This window comes from Meriones unguiculatus, chromosome 9 (genome assembly GCF_030254825.1).
Source record: "Meriones unguiculatus strain TT.TT164.6M chromosome 9, Bangor_MerUng_6.1, whole genome shotgun sequence".
Lineage (NCBI taxonomy): Eukaryota > Metazoa > Chordata > Mammalia > Rodentia > Muridae > Meriones > Meriones unguiculatus.
The window spans coordinates 49,112,948-49,133,411 of record NC_083357.1 but is presented as its reverse complement, the minus strand read 5'-3'; the positions used below and the strand labels follow the sequence as shown (position 1 = coordinate 49,133,411).

Genomic DNA, 20,464 nt, shown 5'->3' with positions numbered 1-20,464 from the left:
GACTGTGCCTGCTGTGCAGACCCGGCAGCTGGCGTCTTTTCATGGTGCAGCCTGGTCTACAGAGGTGAGGCTTGGGACCCTGGCTGTGGAGCCTCCAACCCTGCACAGACAGGCCCCAGGTCCTGTACCAAGACCTGACCTCAGGATTAGCCTGGAGTGCAGCACGCAGATGCTCTACTTTCCTCTGGGAAAACTAAAAGTAACCAGAAGGAAAGGGGACAACTCAATGTGTGCTGCGTTGGGCCATAGGTTTGAGACAATGCTTTGTTGCTGTTTGTATAAAACTAACATTAATGAGCCTGGAAGCCCTGTGTCAGCCTTGACTCAACCTTCACTTGGTCAAGCTTCTTAAATACTGAGCAAAGTCACCCTTTTTTCATTACACTAACTAGTAAGATACTGTTTCCATGCTTACATGGAAATCAAACATTTTCAATTAGTTTCTTCATTAATCTACCAACAGATGGTTAGTAATGTTGTGTTAGAAGTAGCAAGGAATAAGATTCTGGCAGAAGTCACATTCCAGTAATAGAACAAAAATGCTTGACTTGGGTGATATAAAAATTGAAAAAAATGACAAACTGTTTTGAAATGAAATATGCAAATAAACTACATTTGCTGAAGGAATTTACCTTTATACTATCTTACCTTGCACTCATCAAATGGTTAGTTATGAACAAGTAGTACTCAATTTTCTATTGCCACTGTAACATGGTTATTTGTCCCTGTAAACATATAATTAATTATAAGACAAAAGAAAGTGTTAATTTCCTGGCTAAACAGTGAAGCTAATTATATTAGAGATAACATCTGTGAATATTACCACGGTAGAATGTGAGCATGAGTACAGCGAGTTAGAGTTTGTTAGCTTTTCTCATGCTAGCATGAACATGCTCCACGGGTCGGATGTTAAGCAGCTGTAATTAAGAAGCGCATGAAACACATCTCTACTTTACTTTCCCTAGAGCTGACTCATCTTAATGACCCTAAGACACTAACACATTCCCTTCATTTATTTTTATGATGTTTCTGACACAAGGTCTCACTCTACAGCCCAGGCTGGCCCCAAATTCATGGAAATCCTTCAGCCTCAGCTCCTGAGTACTGGGATACAAGGGTGTGTCATCAAAACTGGAAGGAAAAGAAGTTCTAAATGCTTCTCTAAGAGCAAGTCCCTGAGTTGACAGGGTACTTCCTGGAATTACTAAAATTGATCTGAATATCTCAAACTGTTTTCCTATAGTGCAAGAGATTACGGATAGCCATATAGCCATTGAAGAGAAAGGACATGGGCTGGTGATGGGAGGTATGTGCGCAGATGCTGCTGCCCACCCAGTTCTGACCAGAAATTCCACTTATATCAGCAGCTGTTCTACCTACACCTGAGCTCATGGATGTCAAGGAAGGCTCAAGACTCGTCCATACTACTCCTTAAAGACTACAAAGCTCCATGCATCCCCAAGGGTGGTTTCACAAGGAGTCTGCACTGGGCACAGAACTCTGATCCTCTTGCCTCAGCCCCCGAGAGCTAAAATTACAGGCATGTGGTACTTGTCATTTGAGTACAATGCTTTTCAGAAATTGCTTTCAACTAAGTGCATACTTGAACAGTTAAAAAAAAAAAAACATTCTTAAAACATTATTCAGAGGCAGGCGTGGTGGAGCACACCTATTATCCCAGCACTCAGGGAGGCAGAGGCAGGGCGATCTCTGAGTCAAAGCCAGCCAGCCTGGTCTAGAAAGTAAGTTCTGGATAGCTAAGCCTATACAGAGAAACCCTGTCTCAAAAAAAAAAAAAAAAAAAAAAAAAAAAAAAAAAAATCAGATTAGCCAATACCAAACTAACTTTACATACATGGGCACAGAAATATGGCCGGCAAACAGCCCAGCTGAACAGAGAACAGAGCACAGCCCAGCCACTGTGCCTCTGCCCTTTCCTAGTTGATCAACCACTAACCCCTCACATGTACAGCAGCTTATCAGACAATATCCCATGTGCTCTAATTTCAAATATCACACAACTGTGGGTTTCTACTGTATTTGTGGAATCCGGTGATCTTCCTGTGAACCAGATGAGAATTATTACCTGATCTGGTGACTCCTTCTTCAGCTCCATTCTCTAGCCACTGAGATTCAGTGTCCAACAAACGGTTTTTTGATTCACTAAGTGGTTTGATAGGAAAAGGTTGATTTGAGCCAATACTGAAAAAGGAACAGATAATTCAGTAAATAGTTTAATGCTCAATTAAGGATACTTAATAATTAATAAGCAGCAAATTAGTATTCCTTCTCTGAGATATGTGAGGGCAACTCATAAGATCTTAGCACTCTGAAAAGGCTATCTCCAAGAGAAAAATATGCCCACAACCCCCACCCCCGGTCAAATAGCTCTTTGGGCCCAAAAGTGTATATTCTACACTGCCAAAGAAACCAGTTAAACTAACAAACAGCTTCAGAGGCCAGTGGGAAGGGCTTTTAAACACTTGTTAATCGGGAGCCATAGTAGCACAAGGACAGGTGAAGAGCTTTGTCTGTGGCCAGTACAAAAAGTTACCTGTCATCTCCCAAGTTTTCTGCTTTCTACCTCTGCAGTTTAGATCTAAGGGGAAAAAATGATTCAGTGATTTATTGTAGACTTATTTTTCTAACTCAGAGAACCAGGGAAGAAGGGAATGGAGGAAGGAAAGGAGGAAAGCTTTGCCAGGCACTTATGGGCAGACACTATGCTGTGCTTTAGACACTGCCTCCACCCTCTCAGGAACCCAGGGAAAGGAAACAAGTCTCAGGATCCTAAGTTCCAGAGCTGGAAACAGACTTGCTTAGAACCACAGTAAATGCAGTGTTAGGCCTGCCTACTGACATCAACATGCTATAGAGCTTAAAGCCCTCTTCACCTTCCATTTTTTCATGTTGACCGAAATATGAATTTCTGAATCAGTTTTCTTCATGTGCAACTATGTTAAGAAATTTCCTTTAGCTAGGCGAGGTGGCACACACATTTAATCCCAGCACTCAGGAGGCAGAGACAGGTGGATTTCTGTGAGTTCCAGGCCAGCCTGGTCTACAAGAGCTGTTACACAGAGAAACCCTACCAATCAACCAACCAACCAACCTTCCTTTAAAATGAGTAAGAAAATATTTGTACTTTCAAATTCTCATTAATTATTCTGATATTTTAATTAAAATCTAGATATCAAAAGTAATGGTGATTAGAATAATGACAGTGGCTTTTAAATTTTCTTTACAAAATCCAACGTGGTATAAGCAATATAATGAAATCCTGAAAGGGATTCTTACTTCCAAGGATGAAGACATAGTATTTATTTACCTGCCTCCTAGTTTTCCCCGACACCAAGCTGTGTGTGACTGTCCTGATCTAACTGTTTATATGCTCTGCTACTCTCAGGTTTGGGCCTGCATGTAGAAGGTGTCAATTCTAAGATGGCACCTACCATCAGTTCTCCATTAAAAAGAGGATGTAAATACAAGTTTTCTTTTTCTGTCTGCTTCCTAGAGTGCTACCGTTTGTATCTTAATCATTCATGTAGAACACAGGCATCTGATTGTTTTATAATGAATACTGAAAAACTTAGGAACAAGAAACACACCTTCTGACATATTCACTCTGGTTGGCAACAGAAGCTTGTTCTGGATCCATCCCCACAAGGCGAGTTGGAAAACTGCAACCATCACCCAAGCTGTATGATAAGAGATAGTGTTAATTTAACAACAGTCAACTTTGACACTTGTTTTTCAGAGCCACGATAGAAATAAATTACCAAAATTCATCAAGTCAGGTATCAAGTCCCAAGATTTCTAATTCTGGAAGTTAGTGCCTCCACTGAAAACAGCCGTTTTGCTTATCACTCTTATGTACTTAGAAAGAAGCAATATCCTCTACACTGATTAAGACCACAATGCCCTGTTAGCACCTCAACGAAAACAGTTACTCAGGTATGTGAGTACCTGATACCATCAAGATCACGGAAGACATTATCCATACTCAAACTGAAATTAAAACCCTGAAAAACACTACTGAGCTCAAGTAAACTAGTGGTGTGTCAAAACAGACTCAGCAGCTGGAAAGAGAGTAAAATCTAGACACAGAGCTAACTAGCATTGAGAACAACCATGTTTAATCAGAAGTAACTGACATGGAAAGTAACAGACAGTGTGATCAGAACTAAGAACAAAAAACAACCAACAGAAAACAACGGGGAAATTAGCAACTTCAAAACAGCAATTACAGAATAGACATATCCATGAATTTGGAAGACAAATGGATATAATAAAACCAGAAATGTAAACATTGTAAGAAAGAACCAAATCCAACTTAAAGAACTGAGAAATATGTAGTCTCAAATTAAAACCCACTATATGGGGCTTATCAGCAGTTAAGACACTACTAGAGGGTCAATTGTAGCAATTAAGCAAAAAAGATGAAAAGCTGAGGAGTGCACAACATACAGAACTACAGTATCAAACAGCAACAAGTAAAATGTTGGTGGGGAGAGAAGGGGTAAGAGGAATGAACAAGTAGAACCCCAAACAAACATAGTCATAACAAAATAACTAAAGATACATTTGATAAAATTTCAGAGCCCGTGAGAACACACTCACAGATCCAAGAGGGCTGGTATGTATCGCTAAGCAGCATCATGAAGCTGCTTAACGCCAGTCCTAAGGTCTGAGAAAGGCCTGGAGAGGATGGCTCAGCACTTGGAGCTCTTGCAGAGGACCCACACAGGCCAGACCACAAGCTGTACCCACACCTCAGGGAGTCACATGCAGTCACTTCTCCAGTCTTTGCAGCCATGTGTACTCATGTGTTGTGTACACAGAAATTGTAAAAGTTAAAAGTGGAAGTGGGGAGGGTCAATGAACCATAATTCACCAAGAATGGAGTAAGAGTGAGGACAAGTAACTCCTTAAAAAACAAAACAAAACACACAAACCAGAGAGCACTTTTCGCAGCACTTACAGAGGACCTGGATTTGGTCCCCAGCACCCACCATGTGGCACCACAGCATTTCTAACTACAATTCCAGAGGATCTTAAACCTTTTCTGACCCCTCAGACATCAAGTACATACATGGTGCACACACCCACACCCACCCACCTGACAAAATCTCCAAAAAAAGGGGGGAATCTACTCCATTTATGAGTTTCCTGATGAGAGAAAATAACCTTGTAATCAGACAGTATGCATTTCATTCAAGAGGAGTAGAAACTCTTCACTGGAAACAGGCGACAACAAAGTACAGCCAAAAGAGTAGACCTGAATACTCTTGAATGCAAGAAGGTTTACAGAAAATGAAACACATACAAAGACGAGCAAACAGTATCACAGAGCTGTAGGACGCAAGTGCTTTGCTCCATGTAGGCCCGCAAGGGGTGTGGAGCAAAAGAGACACTGCTTAGCAATTCCCAACCAACTACAAAGCCAGAGGCAGACTCAAGCAGCTGGGCATGGTGGTGCACGCTTGTGATTCTAACACTTGGGAGACAGGAGGGAAGATGAGGAGGCTAAGGCCAGTTTGGGCTATAAGACCCTGACTGAAAACAATAAAATACAAACCAACCAACCAACCAACCAACCAACCAACCAACCAACCAACCAACCACAAAACCCAAACCAAAACCAACCAATCAAACAAAAAACCCCTAACTTCAACTAATCCCAAACAAAAGAAACCTTGAAAAAGCTACATTAAATCTTATCACAATAAAATTTTTGTGATTAACAAAAAGTAATGATTAACAAAAGTCTTAAAAATATCCAGAGAAGACAGAGTGAAAAATAATAGGGTGATTATACCCTAGTCAGCAGAAAATAAGGCAAGCCAGAAGGCAGTGAAGCAACACCTAGAACTCTACACCAACAATAAATAAACAAAAAATAAACAAAAGGAGGCAAGCAATTAACTAAAGACCCTACAATTCTCCTAACCCCTTTTTGAGACAAGGTCTGACTATATGACTATAGAACTCCTACTGGGTTCAAACTCTTGACAATTCTCCTGCCTCAGTGGTCCAAATTCTGGGATTCTAGTGTGAGGCTCGACCCAGTACAACTACAGATTTTACAGACTTGGCAATTCACTTGCAAACTGTTTTCCTTCTCTGTAGTGACTGCTGTAGAGAGGGCCGGGACTAGCTGGGACTAGGGAGAAAGCCTCCAGCTGGTGGATTGTTTACACCTCAGGGGTCTGTAAGAAAACTGAGATGAGCTGGCTGTGGTGGCACACAGCTTTATACCACCAGCCCTCTGGAGGCAGATAGGAATATCTCTATGAGTTCCAGGACTGCCAGGGCTACATAGTAAGATTCTTGTCTCAAAATTAAAAAAAAAAAAGGAAAAGATAAGAAAACATGCACATACACTTACTTCTGGGTTGCAATGTATGAAAATATAATTTTTTTGTGTTCCTAAAGGTGATTTACTTCCATTTTAAAGAGCTCTTTTGAGTTACTTTTATTTTTTTCTACTTCTCACTCAAATGTATTCACTATATAGCTTCTCTTACTATATCAAAATTTTAAAAAAGAACATGATTTTATGTACATTTAAGATACTTAGCCAGAAGCAGAGGTTACCGTTGACTCCTACACTCCATAACTTACCTTGAAAATACTGGAACTAGCCAGTATTTCTTTTCATCACCAAAGACTTGTCTCCAATTTTTGCTGCATCCAAGAGAGAAACCATTTCCATCTATTCCATAAGAGAACATAGGTGCACGGAATGATTCTGTTTAAAAAAGAAAAACAAAAATACACGCATGTATACATACATGAGTAAGTGTTATCTATTTAAAAATTATAAAGAAAATGGAAAATACTAATTTTCTTGCCAATGTCTTTGACATGGACTGCTATAAACTTAGCTGTAACAGAAGATATCCAGGGATGATAAGCATCTGAGATGACAAATATCCTAATTATCCTGGTTTGATTATTCTACTACAATGTATTAAAGTGTCACCTCAGCGTATATACAATGTCAATTAAAATAAAAACCTACTTTTAAAAAGATAAATTTCTGACTTACTTGGGGAAAGTATTTTTATTTCAACCCTCTAAAATGACGGGCCCAAATAATTACCTAATATTACTTTCATTTATTTATGGGTAGGGTCTCTCTGTGTAGCTCTGGGTATCCTGAAACTTATATAAACCAGGCTGGCCTTGAACTCAGAGAGATCCACCTGCCTCTGCCTCCCAGGTATGGGCTGCCACGCCTTGACAGGTACTTCGTTTTAGAAAAAATTTCTGGACATCATCCTTTAGACTTATTCCATTTTTGTGGTGCTGGGAACTGAACCCTTGCACATGCTAGTCAAGTGCTCTTCCACTGAGCTAGGTCCTAAGCCTTTAACAAGAATATTCCACATCATTTCATTTATTATATTTCAATTTCCCTTTAAGGTATTGGAACTCGTCCATTCTTTATTGATGAACCTGCTACATATTCCTAACAACATGGGTACTGGGATCCAAGCAAAACCTACATCCACTAAGTGCTAAGTCCTGTGCCCTGTGAGTGCAGAAGTAAAGCAGCTAACTTTGTAAGAAAGAGTTCTGTGTGTCTGGGGGGCGAGGACAGGGTAGATGAAAATGGCAGCACTCAGCGTGCTTGAACAATGAGACAGCAGAGATAGATTACAGACCACAGCTTTAACACAAAGAGACACAAAGTGAGCTGTAGGCAAAAGACAGGCATCACAAGCAAACTTGCACTTCCTTGTTTCTCATCTTACAGGCTGACAGGGTGGAGCCAGGCTGGCAGTATGGGTAAACAAAGAAAAACCAAGGCAACCTAAAGGAAAGACAAAGTCTCAGGCAGAGTTGTCAGATAAACCTTGAGAACAACATTACATCATTCCCCAGAAGCTGGAGGGAGGCTGACAGTGACAGGAAGAAAAGGAGCCATGTATAGAAGGCTAGAGAGGTGAGAAGACAGGAGCTGGCCTGGGGCTCCTAAACATTTTCATCCTAAGGACTTAAAACAGGAAGAACAGAAGGTCAGGGCTGGGCATGGTGCCACATGCCTTTTAGTTCTAGTACTTGACAGGAGGATCTCTGATTTCAAGGACAACCTTGCCTACATAGCAAGTTCCAGGACTACATAGAGAAACCCTGTTTCACCAACCCCTGTACCCCTCCACCTCCCCCCGCCCCCCAAAAACAACAACAACAAACAACTAGATTATCAAGGAAAACAGCTGAGAAGGCCAACTGACCTTACCATCACTCTCAGTGAAGTCTTTTGTTTCTGACAGTCTTAGGCTAGCCTTGAGCTCACTGTGGTTGAACTACACTGCACTGAGATATCAGATGACATTACACAGGATGTCTAGTGATATTTTTTGAAAGTGTGCTTATTTATATAATTTTGGAAGTATATGTGCACATGCTAAGTCATGATATAAAATGGCTTTTCACTAGTAAAAAAAAAAATGTAAAAAGATTATTTAAGGGCAAGAGCAGAGTGCCTAGAAACCCGACGTTAGGTCCGGACTTGAACTGTCTCCACAGACAGGTGCTCAAGGGCTAGCTGCTGACCCATAGCACCACCTGAAGGTGGTGGAACCTTCAAGAGCTGAAGCCCTGTTGGAGGAAGCAGGTCTCGGAGGGAAGGGTAATGTCCTTAAAGAATTTAAGCTCTCTCTCCCTCGCCTTTATGCTCCCTACCACAGCACATGGATCCTGACAGCAGAGTACAGGAGAGGAACAAGGACTGAGACCTCTAAAAACACAAGGCAAAATCAAGTCCTGATTCTGCTTCTTTCAAGCTGACCCAGCTGAGGTTCTCCATTACTCTCTTACACACAGGGGCTCGGACTCCAAGCAGAAGAAATAAGCGTCCTGAGAAACAGATTAAACTATTTGCATGCTGCCTGTGGCAAATGGCTGCTCCTCAGACCCAGCTGGGCAGTACCAGTTAGGAAAACTGGCCTACTACTACCAGATTTGTCAACTCTGAAATGAATTATTTTATTTTAAATGTATGGATGTTTGGTCTGAATGAGTGTGTACACGTGCCTGGTGCCAAGAAGGCATTGGGTCCCCTAGAACTGGGAGTTACAGACAGTTGCGAATTCTGGTTTTGTATGTGAAATCTGTGTGTGTGTTAGGTAGGCTCTGTGAACAGGTCAAATTGTAGTCAGTTCTAGGGAAAGAACACTTTTTGATATAATTTTTTATATTAATTAGTTTATTTACTTTGTATCCCAGCTATAGCCCCCTTCTTCATTCCCTCCCAATCCTACCCTCCCTCCCTCCTTCATCTCCTCCTTGCCTCTCTCTAAGTCCACTGATAGGGGAGGTTCTCCTCCCCTTCCATCTGACCCTAGCTTATCAGGTCTCACCAGGACTAGGTGCAAGGTCCTCCTCTGTGGCCTAGCAAGGCTGCTCCTCCCTCGGGGGGGGGGGAGGCCAAAGAGCTAGCCACTGAGTTCATGCCAGAGACAGTCCCTATTCCCCTTAGTAGGGTACCCACTTGGATACTGAGCTGCCATGGGTTACATCCCAGCAGGGGTTCTAGGTTATATCCATGCACTGTCCCTGGTTGGAGAATCAGTTTCAGACAAGCCCCTGTGCCCAGATATATTTGGTCCTTGTGGAACTCCTGTTCTCTCCAGGTCTTACTAACTCTCTCTTTGGGAAACTTTTATAAAGAGAGCAAATTACTTAACAGACATAAGGAATTTTATTTATATGGAAAAAGTAAAGCATCATGGACCTGAAGGAGGGCTTAACAACAGAGGGTGAGCTGGGCAAGGAAGCAGAGAAATCCTTATACTGAAAGTCACATAAATATAACATAGATGACCATATAATTGAAATATACTAACTAAAATATACATTAAAATCTTTTGCCTTTTCTACATTAAAATGGTTTCCTTCCAATTCTGGCAAATCCATGGGCTTTGGATGGCAAACGGACTTTAAACTGCTATATAAATATTAATGGTAACAAGGTTATGAGGCTGCCATGACAGTTCAGATGACAGGGCCTCTCTTTCCCTCTCTTACCTGTGAGTTTTCCTAGGCAACCTCGTAAGACGGCCTCACAGCCTCAGCCTCCCGAGTGGGGAGGAAAAAGGTGTGTGCCACAACAACCAGCCTTGCTACCCTAAACACCTCATTGAATTATTCCTTTCCATTTTTTAAAGCTTATGTCTTTGCATTTATCCACTTATTTAGTATTTTTCCATGTTGCTGAACATATGTGGGAATTGGTTCTCTCTTCTGCCTTGTGGGTTCTGGAAACTGAACTCTCAGATTATCAGCTTGGCAGCAATCACCCTTATCTATTAAGCCATCTCTCCAACTTTGTATTTTTATTTTAAAAAATAAAAAAACAGGAAAAGAAAAAAAAAACACAGCAGCAAAAATACTATGCATTAAACTTCACTGACAAATGAAACAAAAAAATGGAAGTAAGAAGATGTGTGGTGATCTAAATGAAAATGGCCCCATTTTCATTTAGGGGGAATGGCATTATTGGAGGTGTGGCCTTGGAGGAAGTGTGTCATAGAGGGTGGGCATTGAGGTTTCAGAAGCTCAAGCCAGGCCCAGTGTCTCTCTCTTCCAATCCAGACATAGGATACTCAGCTATGTCTGCCTATGTGCCACCATGCTTCCTGCCATGACAATAATAGACTAAAGCTCTCAACTATAAGCCAGCCCCAATTAAATGTTTTCCTCTATAGTGTTGCCCTGGTCATAGTGTCTCTTCACAGCAATAGAAACCCTCACTAAGACAGCATGTTGTAAGCACTAGCCCTCAGATTATGCCAGTTAAACTGCGTCTGTGGGGGTCAAGAATACACATGAGCATGCTGCTCTGTCTTAGCAAGAAAGGTAAACTGAAAGATTTAAAATGGTTTGGGTCTGATGATGAGCTTCTATTAAGCATGAAAATCTATCATTCAGAGATTAGTGTTTGAGAAATATTATATAAACAAGGTAACTGGTTTATTTATAATCTATACACTGTAAATTTTGCTATATGATACATTACTGAAATCATACTAGTTTCACTTCTGCAATCCTTTTCAACATGAGTCTAAGCATTTTATACATCCACTGTACCCACCACAGTACAGTTTAAGTACACAATTACTTTTTATTTCTATAGAAAGACTGTGGTAGACAGGGTAATAGACTTCACATCCATTATGGTCACTTAAGAAAAAGACTTATACTTCAGTCTATTTACCTATTGTTGTTCTGTTTTTTCCAACTAGCCAGCAATGGTAGCTAAACAGCGAGAGCACACTGACGAAGAACATTGCAGACACAAAGAAAAGGAACAGTACGTGGAATTTTGCACCCGAATTTTTCAGTTCATTCTGAGGGGGAGAAAAAAAAACAAGGGTTAATTGTAAGGATATTGAACCTCTGAAGATGCAACTTGTAATCTGGTTCTTCCTAAAGACTGAATCCACAAAAAAAAAAAAAAAAAAAAAAAAAAAAGTATGAAGAGTAATAAAATGAGACCATATACTCTGAAGTAATGATTGCAGAAGCAAGTGATGGCACCATCATAGCAGGCTGACCCCATTATCAGTCCAGCAATTTAAAAACTGTCCTTAGGAGCTGGAGACAGAGGATGGCTCAGGGCTGAGAGCACGGACTGTTCTTCCTGGCACCCACATGGCAGCTTACCACTGTCTCCAAGTTCAGCCCTAGGGGCTCCAACACCCTCTTCTGACTTCTGTGGGCACCAGATATGCACGTGATGCACAGATATAAATGCAGGCAAATATCTACCCATTCACAGAATAATAAACAAAACACTAAAAGTTGTCCTTAAACATCTAAGAACCTCAGCAATTCAGCCCTAGCACCTTTCTTTTACACCGTATGTACATATTCGGATTTCCCTCACCATCCAGAACACCCGTACTCTATTTGCGTAAGAGCAGCTGCTTGATTACACACGCTCTAAAAACAAGTGGGATGTGACGTATTCACTTTTACTTCTGTGTGCCTCTCCTCCAGGGCATCCATGTCCTCAGATGCTATGATGCCCACTTCCTCATCCATGTTTCTTTTCCTTGGGAGTCTTTGTAGGTAATTGTCATTTGGTAAGGTATTAAAGAATGAACAGTTTCTGTCATTCCTTCTTACAGAAATATGGCTATTACTACAAAGAAGCCTTTAAATATTTGCTCCTAAAATAAAACCATAAAGGGGCTGGGGACGGAGTTCAGCCAGAAAAATGCTTGTATGAAGTCCTAGGTTCAGTCCCAGCATGACAGAAAATGGGCATGATAGTGCATGCCTGTAATTCCAGGACTCAAGACATGGAGGTAGAAGGATCAGAAGGAGACATTCAAGGTACTGTGACTACACAGTAAGTTCAAGGTCATCTTGGGATACCTGAGACTGTTTCAAAAACTGCCTAAGTAAGTCTTCTAGTCTTACACAACAGGTTGCCCTACTTAATTTAAAAACTATTTAAGGGGCTGGGCATGGTGACACACACTTTTAGGAGCACTTAGGAGGCAGAGGCAGGACAATCTTTCAGTCCAAAGCAGCCTGGTCTACATACCAAGCTCCATGATACACAGGATTACATGGAGAGACCCTGTCTCAAAAAGGGAGTGGGTGGGAGACCAACCACACACACACACACACACATACACATTTTTTTTTTTTTTTTTAAGTTTCTGATCAGTAAGCAGGCTCAGAGGGTAAACCAGGCTTACTGGTCAAGCCAAACATCCTGAAAAGAATGTACGATGGAAGGAAAACTGACTTGCAAAGTTAAGCTCTCACCTCCACACGAGCCGGTATGCATGTATGCACATTATACACACAACTATAATTTAAAACAAGTGTCTGACAGGGGTTAGGAGGATGGGTGGGTGGGTGGGTAAACACATATGTTCTGGAAGCCCAAAGGCCTGAGTTGAGATCTCCAGCACTCACATAAGCCAGAGGAATGGCTACTGAACCCTTGTAAGGGCAGGGAGAGAAGCAGACCAGGAAGGCTTGTTGGCCAGGAAGCTTCTGGTCAGTGAGAGGCCCTGTCTCAAGGCATTAAAGTGCAACTGGCAGAGGAAGATATCCAACATCCTGTTATGGCTTCCCACATAAGTGAGCACTTGTACACTCCTGTGCATACACACACACAAACATAAACATAAACACACACACACACACACAAACACACACACGACTGACAGACTGAACCTGGGGACTTTACCACTGAACATCTCCCCCACAACCCTGCATTATTCTGATTTTTACTTCTCTTTTTCAGAGGAACCACTATACATATAAAACATAGTGACTAAGCAAATTTTCACTGCAATTATTGACTCTGTGAAGAGGTTATGAGAACGTCATGGCAATGAATCATTTTACCTTTGGGCAATTTTCTGTAGATTTCCTGCGGCAAAGCTTGTGCAAACAGAGACAACATGTTAAGAAAATTACTTTTATAAAAACTTATCTTGAAAACTAGGCTTTATCAGTTATGTGCATTTAGAAGGAATACAAGAAGCTGCCCTTTAATTTCGGGTTTATGTTTTCCCAAAAAATAGTAATTAAAAAATGCACGTAAAAACATTTAGCTCTTCAAATACATCTCAGAGACCCTGTAAACATGCACATTTCCACCCAATTATACAAGAAATTTGTGTCTAAAAGAAGAAAATAAAACATTTAGCATGCACATCTGTAATTTTGTGCCTTCTGGTTGATTAGTGGCCCCAGAAATGAGACCTAATGACTCAGCTCCTGCCTGTTTCGGCTGGGCAACAATGGTAGCCTCCAATATGGCAGCTGGGCAGGCTCTGCCCACTGGATCTCAGCTCAGCAATCAGAACCTTTTTGAAGTCACATCATGTTACTCTTTTCTTCCCATTTTACTGGAGACAGACACGTTCCTCCTAACACTAGAGATCTCTAAGGCCCCTTTGTCACTTGGCCCTACCGGGATCCTGGGCTTACCTGTACTATCATTCCAGTCTAATCGAGCTACCAAAACTTCCCCTGGAGTAGGGGAAGTTCCCTTTGTAGCTCAAACACTCTGCTGATGCCTATAGATTGCTTTGGCTTACATGGTCTTTCCTCGGACATCTACCAATTCTCTTCTGTCTTGTCTCAAATCTTCCCTTCACAGTGAGGCCCATCTTGTCCACTCATTTTAATATGCAATCTACTCCATCTCAAGCACCCCAGAGAAATGAAGGAATCAGCTACTTAAACCTGGGGTACAGTTTGCATCTCCTACTGAGCATCCAGAAACATTACACAACTAATAAAGCCCACGCTGCCTACAGACACTTGTCTGATGTGTCAAACAAAGATGTTAACAACTATGCATATTTTGGACACAATGTTTGTGACTTTGAATTTAACTGTATTAGCATTCTTCTGTATTAGCATTCTTTTTAGCGCTAAGTCTAAAAAAAATTCACCCCAAAAACCACTTTAAGATTTCATTTGGCTTTAGAGGCAAGGTCTTACTATGTAGCCCTGGCTGGCCTACAACTGGTTTTGGAAACTAGGCTGGCCTCGAACTCATAAAAGTATACTCTTTAAGAGAAATAACTAAGCTAGTTCAGTTCTGTTTTACTAATCACACTCTTACATTTGAACTTTGCTTCATCTTTAACTCCTGTAGATGAAATCTTTCAAACAATGTAACCTAGCCACATTAACAACCATGGGAAGGCTATCTAACTGGGGAAACCCACAGCCGTGCCTTGAGTGTGCAGTTTTTTTCCTGTGCACATCTTCCTCTCAGTGCCAGTGCTAATCTAAAGCAGTGCTTTCCAACCTTCCAAATGCTGAGAACTTTAACACAGTGCCACAGTTACTGCGGTGACCCCCAACCACAAAAGTCTTTTCACTGTGACTTTATCACTGTAACTTGCTACTGGTGTGAACATCCGATATGGGGTGCCTGAAGAGCGACCCCCATGCAACGGCCATCGGACCCCAACCGCTGCTCTGAAGCTGGACTGTACCCTACCCAATAAATTCACCGACTTGACTCCTTCCTGTGGAAGTCCATAGGAAAGTACCTCAGGAGAGTGCTGGGCTGCCTCTCCCTTATGCTGCTGAGGGAGCACGGCTCTTATGCTCACTCTATCACTGAGCAGAAACCTTTTCATTTATTTTTTGGCGTTTGTTTTTGTTTGTTTGTTTGTGTTTTTGTTTTGTTTTTGAGACAAGGTCTCACATGAAGCTCCAGCTCTTCTGGAACTGACTCTGTAGATCAGAGATCACCTGCTCTGCTGGTGATCACCTGAGTGCTGGGATTGATGGCATGTGTCACTTTGCCAGACATACAGGAAGTTTAAGAGAACACATTTTAAAGAATTTTACTTAAAATGAGTAGGGTTTTATGTGCACGTAGTAACAGACAGCATCCAGAAATATAAATACGAGCTTTAAAAAAAATAGAATACTTTGACAAAAACAAAACAAAACAAAACGTGTTTAGAAAATATAAGCCAAAATGTGAATGGAAATTCTGCAGCCAGACTCAGAGGAAGATGAAAATCTTCAAGAAGCCAAGCTCTAAAGATGAGCATGTCAGGGTCATAGAGTCAGAGGAAGATGAAAATCTTCAAGAAGCCAAGCTCTAAAGATGAGCATGTCAGGGTCATGAGCTCTGGGACTGCCTTTCCACTTGGAGCCTTTGCTGTGCTGTGTGGCGGAGGCTGGGCTCCACGGCCTGGGCCCAGGCAAACATGTCTCAGACAACAGAGAACAGGACACAAGAACAGAAGCACAGTGGCTCTGGGTAGGATAAAGTATCAACTTCAGTGCTGCCTAAATTATGAATTTTGCTTTTATAGCTGGTGATTTCTATATTTTATTAAAGTCCCATCAATACCAAGGTCAGGAATAAACATTAGTATCGCCCCTATGGAAACAAAAATCTACCAGAAAAAATAGATGAGGAACAAAAATAGAGCTCATAAAAGATATGGCAATGACTAATAAATAGTCTTACACCTGCAGAGTTAAGTTAGGTATTTCATTCAACAGTGCTGCACTTAAGAAAGGAGAGCAGAAACAAGACACCAGGAAACAGACATGGTTGAAAGAGAAATGAGAAGAGAACAAAACAAAACAAAACAAAACACCAAAGACATCTCAAAAGGTAAGGCAAGAGGCCTGTCATGAGCTTAGGCTACATGCTGACTTTGAGAACAGACCGCCCAACTTAAGACCTTGCCTCAAACACAGACAGACATGTACTGGATGCTTTTCACTTACATGCTTACATTAACCCATCATTTCTGTAGAGTAAGTATAACTCCAACCTTCACAAAGGGAAGAGCAATCTAAGCTAGCTTCCTTTGGCTAGTTTACCACTCAGGAAGCACATTTACTAAACACCTACTGTGTTCTGTGCTAGGCAAGATCCTAGATGTTCTACTGATGAAAAAGAAAAATTCTTGCCTCATGGAGCTTAAATTATAGAAATATTCAGTTGTATAGATCTACCTGATTCTAGACCTGGGCACTAGAGGACAAACAAGAACTCAGAGATGACAACTCTTTAGCCTGACTTTAATCTGACTGGTGCAGATTCTATTCCCATTACATTAGGTAAGCATGGAGAGACACCATGGAAAGAGAAAAGAAGCAGATTTGAAAAGTTCATTTTTATGACAGCTTAGTATGTCTGACGGCTCAGTGATTATCAATTGAAGGTTGGGTCCTGGGTTCAGCAGTGTGACAATCAGGACTGAGCCTACATATAATAGGGCTGGTAACATTGAGGGAGAAGAATAGAGATGAAGAGTATCAGTTATTTATAATTTTAATGAAAGTGAAGTTTTAATGTATTTTAAAGCTACTTCTAAATGATACAAATAGCACATTGACATATAAAAATCAAATACTCAGACGGAGTTCTTTTCATGTTTGTAGTTATTTTTCCCACATTAAAAAGGCTTCACCTTGATTCTGTATTCTGAATAGACGAGCGTTTGTATAATGTCTCTTCTCCTGGCGACCCCTCCTAGCAGTGAGCACTAACATTTCCATATAGGCATATAGGACATACTGGCAAGTTACTCTCCCTCAGACACCACCATCTACTATTTGCACTCATCTGTGCCTTGTTCCTTACAATATATCTCACAGATCCCTTCCCAGTCATTCACCATACAGAGCTGATTGTTTCTACATACTTTCCTCACATAGATAAACCAAACTGTAGTCCCTTGTTGATTATATTTGATTATTTTTAACTATTTGCTCTTTTAAAAAAATCTGAAAAGATGGGGCTGGAGAGATCATCCAGCTGTTAAGAGCACTGGCTGCTCTTGCAGAGGACCCAGGTTTAACTCCCAGTATATGCTGGCTCACAACTTCTTTAACTCCAGTTCCAGGGACCAACACCCTCTTCTGGTCTCTGCAGGAACCAGACATACACGTGGTGCACAGATGTACATGGCAAACATATGCATAAAATAAAAATAAGTTTGGTTGTTTTTTTTTTAATTCTGAAAAAAAAAAATGTATGTAGACAGTAAACAAGTGTTTTTCTAGGCCCAAAGGCATCACTGAGTGCAAAAATGCAGTGAGGCTTGTCAAACCAAGTGAAACCATTTACTGCTTTAAAACAGTCTCGGTACCTATAGCCTATGTTATATACACTTATTTAAAAATACACATGCAATTTATATGAAGGAAAATGTAGTCCTCTCTGAGCTGTTATAAAATCTAAGCAAATCTACTTTAAAAATATACACATATATTTACACATATATATCTTTAAACATCTTTTACATATGCTTAAGAGAAAAAAAGGCTTACCGTCCAAAATTTTATAAAATACTCTAAAACTGTTGTAGCCACAAAAAGGCAATACAGTAGAGAATACAACAAAAACAGCATGAAGAATTTGTAATTAGTAAATCCCACACAGTTATTCACCCTAGAAAAATACAGAAAGTAACATTATAAAGATAAGACAAATCACAGCTATGCAGAAACAGAAAGCAAAATGGGGTCTCAGGGCTGGTAGAAGGAGGGTGCAGGGGGCTGTCTAATGAGACAACTCAGCTCTGTAAGATGTGAAACTTCTGCACTTGTACAAAAATGGGGATATTCCTAACAATACTGAGCTTATAGACATAGTTAAGGTACTAAATTAATGCATGCCTTAGTCATAAGGGGGGAAAGGAAAAGGGCCAGAAAGCTAATATCACCCTTGCTTGGAAATAGGTCAAATAAGAGGAAGAAAACAGTATCTTAACCACGGATGTGCTTTTAATTAACTTATACAGATTTCGTAACTGAAATATTAACTTTTGACATACAACATCTGAATTATGTATTTGTTAGAAGATATTTTAAAGGAAAAAATACAAATGTCCCTATCTATCTATCTATCTATCTATCCATCCATCCATCCATCCATCCATCCATCTATCCATCCATCCATATATGTGTGCATGTGTGTATTAGTAATTTAATTGAGCTCAAATGTAGTAATTAAATTGAACTCAAACACAGGAATATTGGGGAGCTGGGTATATGGTCTTAGTCATAGACAGCACATGCTTAAAATGTGTGGGGACCCTGGATTTAAACACCAGCTGCAAGAAAAAAAAAAAAAAATCATTCTCGATTTCCTGCTTCTGATGCTAACCCCAATCCCTTGGTTTAAGCAATTTCCAGTATTTTTCATACATACCATGGACAGTGATGATCCATCTTAAGAACACATCTAGAAAGTAAGCATAAGAACAGTCATACAGAAAATCCCAATTTTTCATTATTTTACTGAACTTAAAAATATCCCCTCAAAATCAAATCGTAGAGAACCAACCTAGAAACACCAGGTAATTTCTGGTATTCCATAAGCACCTCCACAGGTCCAAGTTTTTTACACTGTGAAGTCAGTTAATCCTATCTGGCTCACTGCACCAGACCAAATGAATCTTACTATTCGTATGTGGGGATGACTCTTGGGACTTTAGAAAGGTCCAGTTTAAACATCAGCTAAGCAGAGAAACAGATGGCTTCTAGGATTAGGAGCATGGCTGATCAAAAGTATCAGTCGTCAGAAGTGAGCACACCAGAGATGGCCACATGCCTGCATTCTTTAACATCAAGTTTTCCTGTGGTGATCACTACTATAATTTTATCACAAAGAACACCAAGGCAAAACCAAACTTTCTTCCCACTAGTGTACATGTAGAAAGTGAGACTACAGATCTCACAAATAAAGTAAGAATGATAAACCTAACACTCAAGAAGTTACACAGCTGGTCACATCACTGTCTCACATGAAAATAGGATTTAAATGGAACAAATGGCAGCTGAAAACAATTACAGAATTTACTTCAGTGACTTTTTTGTTTTAGTATCAACATTGAACATTAATACTAAAAACAAGAAAATATCATTACAGTCTCTTTAATCCAGGAGGTAATCACATTTTACAAGGAGGTTAATAACCACTGGCTCATCAACATTATATTAAGCATAAGTACAGAAAGCACACTTAAGGTTAAAATTCTACTCGACTAGCAGAGACACTTATTAAAGACTTCTTCTAGTATATTCTGGCTTACAAGCATTAATGAATGATAGTTCTACATCCACAGCAAAGAATGGGCAAGGATGAAACGGTTTTGCTAAACAGGAAGAAGTATGTAAAATGTCCCTCTGTCACCAAGTTCTAGGTTAGGGCTAAAGGAAAGCAAACTGTGAAACACTCACCTGTCACAGGCTGAGCAGTGATGGGCCCGATCAGGTTTAATCAACTGACATTTTTCACAATATCGGATAGCTAGAGAGAGAAAACAAGGAAAGTCAAAGGTGTGTGTGGTGGTTTGAATAAGAATGGCTCCCATAGGTCCACAGGGAGTTGCACTATTAAGAGGTGTGACCTTATTGGAGTAGGTGTGGCTTTGTTGAAGGAAGTGTGTCACCAGGAGGTAGGATTTGAGTCTCAGAAGCTCAAAACCAGGCCTAGTGGCTCATTCATTACTGCTGCCAAGCTTTCTTCCATTATAATGGACTAAACCTCTGAAACTGTAAGGCAGACCTAATTAAATGCTTTCCTTTGTAAGAGTTGCCTTGGTCATGGTCTCTTCACAGCAACAAAAACCTAACTAAACAGTTTGTAAGCATGATTTACAAAAGCTTAATTTTTCGAATATACTTTGGAAACTGACAGTGATTAAGACTACCAAAATGCACCAGAGTTTCTCAAATAAAATATTAAGAGAAAAGGGACCTAATACTGTATCCTTCCAGAAGTTTTCAAACTAAATAAAGTAGATCCAAAGTAAGTGACTTGCAGAAGGCCAAACACCAAGATGAAGAACAGAATCAGGCCAAAAATCAAGAGGTCCACTGGGTTCCAACCCCAGCTCTTGTTGACTACAGCAGGGTCTATAATAGATCATCAGCGTACGTAGAGGCATCTTAAGGCACTCTGGTTCTAAAGTTTTGAAACTAA

At 40.5% G+C, this 20,464-nt stretch overlaps 1 protein-coding gene across 7 annotated transcripts in view; it reads right to left on the bottom strand.

The window, feature by feature from the left end:
- Zdhhc20 (zinc finger DHHC-type palmitoyltransferase 20) overlaps positions 1-20,464 on the bottom strand; it is a 59,626-nt gene that overhangs the window by 6,830 nt on the left and 32,332 nt on the right. For 2 of the 7 annotated variants that reach the window (XM_021639058.2, XM_021639061.2), the window contains exons 5-12: positions 19,720-19,789; positions 18,689-18,721; positions 17,806-17,926; positions 13,384-13,419; positions 11,228-11,360; positions 6,625-6,751; positions 3,609-3,698; positions 2,087-2,202 (exon numbers count right to left, since the gene is read on the bottom strand). In XM_021639058.2, coding sequence (XP_021494733.1) covers positions 2,087-2,202; positions 3,609-3,698; positions 6,625-6,751; positions 11,228-11,360; positions 13,384-13,419; positions 17,806-17,926; positions 18,689-18,721; positions 19,720-19,789 — 726 coding nt within the window. Of the gene's footprint in view, positions 1-648; positions 726-2,086; positions 2,203-2,554; positions 2,600-3,608; positions 3,699-6,624; positions 6,752-11,227; positions 11,361-13,383; positions 13,420-17,805; positions 17,927-18,688; positions 18,722-19,719; positions 19,790-20,464 lie in introns of all 7 variants that reach the window. The other 5 variants (XR_009594182.1, XM_021639059.2, XR_009594183.1 and 2 more) reach the window with 5 other exon arrangements.